The sequence below is a fragment of the Abramis brama genome (genome assembly GCF_963993115.1).
Source record: "Abramis brama genome assembly, chromosome: 19".
In the NCBI taxonomy this organism is placed as follows: domain Eukaryota; kingdom Metazoa; phylum Chordata; class Actinopteri; order Cypriniformes; family Leuciscidae; genus Abramis; species Abramis brama.
The window spans coordinates 12,315,047-12,322,494 of record NC_139981.1 but is presented as its reverse complement, the minus strand read 5'-3'; the positions used below and the strand labels follow the sequence as shown (position 1 = coordinate 12,322,494).

The following is a 7,448-nucleotide window of genomic DNA, read 5'->3' as shown; positions in this document are numbered from 1 at the left end:
GACCATCATCGTAGAGTGTTCCGCACTCACTGATTCCACGCAGTCAGCGGACAACAGCTCACGGTCACGGCAGAGCGCGCGCTGATTGACCGACTCCGTAGCGCCACCTGGCGACTGAAACTAAACAGTGGCGACGAACATGTAATGTAACTGATGCTGTACATTTTCATGTACATTAGAAAAAACATTTAACCCGCAGTTTTTAAAGACAGAAACCATATTAGTTCATTTTATGTCATTTTTAATGAACACATAAATGATTAACATTTTCCTTACTCTTTTTGTATGCTTTGTGTGCCATCCTTTAAAATACAGTTTTAAACATCATTTCATTTGATAGAGTGCAAGTTAAACAGGATGATTATGATTTAGATCTAAATAAAACAAATAATGAACAATTAGGCTGTCCAGTCTGCAGTACGGTTTTATTTAATCATACATAGAGAAAAGTGCCCATCAAATTTTGTGTTATGAGCTATTTTCAGTTTATAAAGCAACTTCATATTTTTAGTCATGATTAACATGTCAGTGAAGATACAGGTGGATTTTTTTTTTTTTTTACATTTAAATGTAATGGCATTGAAATAAGTACAAAGTAAGGCTGTTTCCACAACATAATTTCAGAATACAAAAAAAGAGAACACCATTAGTAGTACTAGTTAGTTTATCATCTTATCTTGAAAAAACACACCCATAAAGTACTACATAAAGTAAATGAGTTTTCCATAGAGCCACATCTCAGTTTTGAAATCAGTTTGAAAAAAACAAACATTGTATTATTCAACAGAAGACTGCATTAAAGACACATGTGAACACATGAGTGTCACGTATAACATATTGTATATGGTTCTTAATTGTTTTTCGTATTGCAGTAACACTGCAAATGTATTAAATTATGGATCACTCTTTTTTTCTCCCTGTAATTCCCAAGTGAACAGCAGATATAGCAGATGACAAATAGTGATAATACATTATGTGTAACATGACTGCTTTACATTCAATAGAGTTATATTCAAAATATCTGTTCTTGAAAAAGGCTAAAAAGATACCCACTCCTGAACCCAACACTGCTACAAATGTAATTTTAAATAACTTACTAATGTTGTGTAAAAAAGAAACTAACAATTTATTAAATTTAAGAGAGGCAATTATGACATGCAAAACCATTGTTTGTGTTAATATTCAAAACAAAAAACAAGCCAAAATCAAAAGTAGCCATCAGAACACATCTTAACTGAGGTGATGTGGTGGGTTAGGTTAACTTAGATTAATATATGGCAGTGAAAATATACTGACACATCAATGACAAAATTTAAAAAATATGTCTAAATAAAAACTATCTTGTTCAAGTGAATTGTATGCATAAAAATGTTTTAGCATTTAGCATCCAGCATTTAGGAAAACATAAGTGTTTGCAATTGCAATCTCAGAATTTCACCTTTATGTTCTTTAATAGACATGTGGCATGAAAAAAAAAAACTGTTCTGTAACGTCAGAGTTGGCTGGCATCTACCCACAGAGAATAAAAAGAACAAAGTCTCAGGTACCACATTCGTTATTCATTTTAAGGAACAAATAAATTAACTTGAATCCTCTGTGTATGTGGCTCTGTTTTGATAATTAAATTATTTATTAAATTATATTAAATTAAGAATCCCCCATTCTTGGCAAAGAAAAATTAGTTTCAAAGATTATGTAAATATTGAGGTTTTGCACGTAATACATAACCGAAAAAAAAACCCATCATGTGAAAAGACCAAACATGAATAGTTTAAAATACTCTGTTAAATTATACAGCACATACTGTGAGGGAAACAACTGATGAATTAACATCAATTCTTGTGTTACCTTTTCAGATGCCCTGCATGCAGCATTTTCTTAAAATTTGTTGATGAAAACATTATGACAACATAATGCTAATGTTGACATCACAAATGCATGAATTAACTCCCTTGCATGCTTTCACACACACACACTAAAAACACAAATAAACAAAATTAGTAAAACATAAATCACCCATTCAGCATTGAAAAGACTGCACAACAACATACGGTCTCAATCTATTAAACATCTTTTTTTGATAAGTTTGCAAGTCGGGGATCTTTAGACCATTTAAGTCATACACATTTAAGTTTCTTTAGAGTTTAAGGCATAATAGAATGCATAGACTTTTTTTTCAGGCTGTTATATGCAGGCAATCTTCAACATCCGCTAATAACCTATTCATTTCAAAACAAGGCTTTAGTCATTAAAAGCATAAAAACTGTATGTTGTATAAATTCACTAAATCAAAAAAGTGAAAATGTTATCTCTCTTAAATGAATGTATATCGGGCATACAAGTGCGTGTAAGCAAATGTATCGTGCTATAATAAAATAATAAAATAATGACCTAAAATAACCAATACTCTATGTGCACATTGGATTTGGATTTGGAAAAAATGTCAAAACACCTAGTTTATGTATCATTCAGTCATCGCTTACATGCTGTTTAATAAATGATGTACTGTGTGTCTTTATATTAGTTTTTGTGTCATTTGGATTGGCACCAATGTCTTGCCATAAAACCACAAATGCAGATGTAACATTAATTGCATTTAGTTCCTTCATTGACAGCTTCTGATGCACTGTTGAAGCATCTACACATTGATGGCATGTGCATGTTTCTTGCATAAGGGCTTGTCCTTCTTGGAGTAGAAAGGTTGTCCTTCCAGGTTCACGTGGCACACCTAAATGTCGAGACAGAAACGTGTCATAATTCCTTAGTGTTGAATTATTTATAAACCAAATGGGTGCTATAACAAACCTACCGCACAAACAAAGCAGGTATCATGCCATGTGTGGCCAAGAGCTTCAATAAATTTGTCTCCTGCCTCAACTGGGAAGTCACAGCCATGGCACTTTGTGCTGAAGAGTGCGATATAATCTGGTGACAGAAACAATTAGTGAAGAATATTGTAGTGTGGGCTGTAAATTTGCATACACCAAACTTATAAATGTACACATTTGTGTTAGACATAGGCGGTGGCTCCCATACCTTTCTCGCAATACGGCTCACCATCCTCCATATGGAAGAGGCTGTTTCCAAAGGGCTTTCCACAAGCCGCGCACACAAAGCAAGTGGTGTGCCAGGTCTGCCGCAGTGCATGCATCACTTCCTATTGAGCAGATGTTGAGGGGATTAACTGACAGTACCTGTGAAGAGTGTTTACAATCATGTCTGTGCATGTTTATGCAATGTTAATAGGTTTTCGACGTACTCCCATGATCTTGGTGTTGCAGCGGGCACAGGTAGGTGCAAAGAACTCCCCATAGCAGTTCTCACAGTAAACATTATTCTGCTCCTCCACAAAGCTGACATCAGCCAGAGATGTGTGGCAATAATGGCAGTTGAACTCCTCTGGATGCCAGGAACGACCCAATGCCACCAGGAATGGTCCCCTGAGGAGTCAAAAAACACTGCGGCATCAGGGCTCATGAAAAAAATTCATGAACATTGTCATTTTTTAATTAAGAAAGTACTGAACATCTTAAATTACACTCCCGTTCAAAAGGTCGGTAACATTTTAAAATATTTTTGAAAGAAGTCTCTTTTGCTCACCAAGGGTGCAATTATTTAAATAGAAATACAGTAAAAACAGTAATGTTGTGAAATATTATTACAATTTAAATCCTCACATGATCCTTCAGAAATCATTCTAATATGCTGATTTGCTGCTCAAGAAACATTTTAATTCTGAGAACAGTTGTGCCGCTTAATATTTTTGTGCATTTATTTTTCACTTTTAAGTCATTCTTGCTCAATTAAAGTATTAATTTCTTTACAAAAAATTTAAAAAAAATCTTACGGACCCAAACTTTGTACGGTATTGTATATATTGTGTTTAATAGCATTCTGTGATGAAAAATGACGATTTAAACTTTTTTGGAATAAAACAAGGGGCAAAAAAGTGTCACCACAACTCAGCTAATATAAACATTCAATTTGGAAATGTTAAATATTAAAATGCTTATTTCTCCTTTGTTTAGATTATAATAATTGTATTTATTTAATGATTAATATTTTTATAATGGATTTTTATATTTTAAGATTGAACACCTGGGTTTGTGATAGAATAAAAAAAACATATACACAAAACAAAATGCACTTTATAAAAAAAAAAAAGTAAAATTAAAAAAAAAAAAAAAAAAAAGTAAAGTAAAAAGAAATCCAGGACAATGTTAATATGACCTTCATACCACTAAAATAAAAATGAAACTCCGGGACACAAAAGTGCCTGAAGTAGAATAAAAACACCTATATATTACAAAAGGTCTTGTGATGAATATTGCACAAGTGTAATCATACCTGATGATGTTGTTGCATGATCCACACAGAGGTGTTCTGTTGCTGGCTGCAAACCGCTCTGCTCTTTGAGCGACTCCGCGAGCCACAGGCGGGAAGGCAGCGGGGCTGAACGGAGCAGGGGAAGGGTTGAATGGAGCAGGAGCGGGAGCAGGGACGGGGTTGGGGATGTAGGCTGGTGGTGGTGGTGCCGCCTGAGGAAGAGGCAGCACTTTGATATTTGTGGTGGTGGTGGGTTTGCTAGGGTCAAATTTCTGGGCAAAGTTGTCATCAGTAACCCAAGGAGGCCTGTTGGAAGACGCTGGAGCTGCGGCAGGAGCGGGTGGAGGTGGAGCAGGTTTGTAAGCCATTGGAGGAGCTGGTGTTAAAAGATGCCCATGAATCAGTATTACATGCATACAGTAAACCAAAGATGGACACACACATACGCTGAATACACAATCACATATGTCACCCTGGATCACAAAACCAGTCACAAGTAGCACGGGTGTATTTGTGGCAATAGACAACAATATATTGTATGGGTCAAAATTATCGATTTTTCTTTTATGCCAAAAATCATTAGGATATTAAGTAAAGATCATGTTCCATGAAGATATTTTGTACATTTCCTACCGTAAATATATAAAACATTTATTTTTGTGAGTGAATGCAGCACAATCGCGGACATAAATGGACAACTTTAAAGGTGATTTTCTCAATGTTTCGCTTTTTTTGCACCCTCAGATTCCAGATTTTCAGTTGTAATCTAATTTTTAGTTGTATCTCAGCCAAATATTGTCCTATCCTAACAAACCATAGATCAATGGAAAGCTTATTTATTCAACTAATGTATAAATCTCAATTTAAAAAAAAAATTGACCCATGTGACTGGTTTTGTGGTCCAGGGTCACATTTGTACAGTGGTTACCTGGGGCGGATGGATATGCTGTGGGCATAATGGTGGCAGTGGTGACCACTTTAGGTGGAGGTGGACCTACAGGGATCTGGATGGAGCTGTGCTGCATGGGTGATGGCTGCTGCATAGGTGGAGGCTGGGCGTAAGGACTACAGAAGGACAGACCAGAAACTCAATAACATTTCAGTTCAAATGAGAAGCTACTCCACCATTCTGCTTTTCCTAAACAATTTAAAACATTCACATTACACTTTCATCCAAAGCCACATGCAGTGTATTCCAGACATTTTGCATTCTCTGGCAATCAAACCCAGGACCTTGCCAATGCTCAACGGGACATATTATATTTAAATTATATATGTATATAGCACTTTATTTTACAGTCCTGTTTCGCATGAACATACTATGTATGTACTTATTGTAGTAATGACACTAACTAGGTACTAACCCTGAACCTACCACTAAACCTTAACCCATGTAGTTACCTTACACTACTCATTACTTTTGTGGTAAGAACACTGGAAGTACATTGAAAGTGCACATACTGTAAAATAAAGTGCAACCATTAATTATATTATTGGTATTTTGGGAAAAGCAACTACACATTTACTACCCTTAATGCCCATATTTTTCCTCAATGAGATTAATTATATACAGTACATTCATTTAAACATACTATGTAGGTCTTTTGCAAATTGTAACTTTCTGACTAATAATCACGTAAATATTTTTTAAACTACACTTTTAAACTGCACAAAAGTTTGGGGTCAGTATTTTTATTTTAATAGAAATGAATCCTTTAATTCAGCAAGGATGCATTAATAGATAAAAAATGGCAGTAATGACTTTTACAAACACTCATAAAAGAATACTATGGAAAAAAAGTATAATTTTCTCTGAATCATAAAAATATATTGTTGTCTGGAACACTGTGAGCCTGGAGACGGAAGTGTACACTGAATTTTTAAAAGCTTAACTTAAAGATATGTTATAAAATGAATAGTGCTCATAAATGGCTATTGAGATAGTATTCTTAACTGAAAGTGGAGACGTGAACCCAGAAACATAATTTAATACGTCACAACTTAACAAGCGGCTAATAAGAAATGTTTCTTGAGCACCAAATCAGCATATTAGATTGATTTCTAAATCAACTAAAGACTGGATTAAACCAATTGAAAATTTAGCTTTGATGTCACAAGAATAAATTACATTTTGAAACATATCAAAATATCAATTTCTTTATCAATTTTTTTAACAATATTTCACAATATTACTGTTTTTGCTGTATTCTTTATCAGATAAATGCAGCTTTAGGGAGCATAAAAGATAAAAACCGAACCCAAACTTTTGACCAATAACATACATGCCTGCAATCATTTATTTTTGTTACAAACATCTCAAAAAATTTAGATTATGATGTCTTTTGCACTAAAGTTGCAAGTTTAATCCATCATTACCCATTAAGTTGTCATAAGCCCTTCCTAAGGTTTTCCATTTGTACAGTATGTTTATACAGTATATTAGCTGTTTTTAAAATCTATAGTCACCTAAAAATATCTACAAATTGAAAAAGAGTAGTATAGCCTTCAGCAACTTTAGCTGTCCACAGGCTTAATTGAATTTGGATGCACATTCAGTTCTTGGAGACTTTACAGCTAGACGCCAAAGATGTCTGACCACATGATCCATCACATTCACATTTGCGAGTGTCTTACCTTGTTACATCCCTTTATTACAATTTTAATGCAAAAGTTTGAGTTATTTTAACAGAGCAGCACTAACCACTCTTAAAAATAAAGGTTCTTTATTGGCATTGATGGTTCCACGAAGAACCTTTAACATCCAAAGACCTTTCCATTGTACTAAAGATTCTTCGTAGTGGAAAAAGGTTCTTCAGATTATTAAAATGTTATCCACGCCAAGAAAAATGGTTAATTTTTTTGATTGAGCAAAATGTCATTGTTTTGAGCAAAATGACCAGGTTATAGAAGTCCTTTCCACTCATATACATAAAGATACATATTCAGAAATGGTTATAACATGAAAGGTTAAAGAAAAATACCCCAAGCATAAGTATTATCCTTTGAGTCAGCAGTCAAGCAGTAAGGGAGAAAAGATGTGTTATTGCACATGTTACAGGCCATACTGACACTGGGAGGGGGAAAGAACTCTTGCTGGTTGAATGCAGAGCTGGACCACAGTA

The 7,448-nt window shown here is 34.6% G+C and overlaps 1 protein-coding gene across 5 annotated transcripts in view; it reads right to left on the bottom strand.

Annotated features, from left to right (window-relative positions):
- Nucleotides 1-408: 408 nt before the first annotated feature.
- Nucleotides 409-7,448, bottom strand: part of ldb3a (LIM domain binding 3a) — a 42,610-nt gene continuing 35,570 nt past the window's right edge. For all 5 annotated transcript variants that reach the window (XM_084092204.1, XM_084092205.1, XM_084092203.1 and 2 more), the window contains 6 exons: nucleotides 5,255-5,391; nucleotides 4,348-4,702; nucleotides 3,260-3,440; nucleotides 3,037-3,157; nucleotides 2,810-2,925; nucleotides 409-2,728 (listed from right to left, as the gene is read on the bottom strand). In XM_084092204.1, the coding sequence (XP_083948330.1) occupies nucleotides 2,639-2,728; nucleotides 2,810-2,925; nucleotides 3,037-3,157; nucleotides 3,260-3,440; nucleotides 4,348-4,702; nucleotides 5,255-5,391 (1,000 nt within the window). In that variant the 3' untranslated portion in view covers nucleotides 409-2,638. The remainder of the gene's footprint in view (nucleotides 2,729-2,809; nucleotides 2,926-3,036; nucleotides 3,158-3,259; nucleotides 3,441-4,347; nucleotides 4,703-5,254; nucleotides 5,392-7,448) is intronic.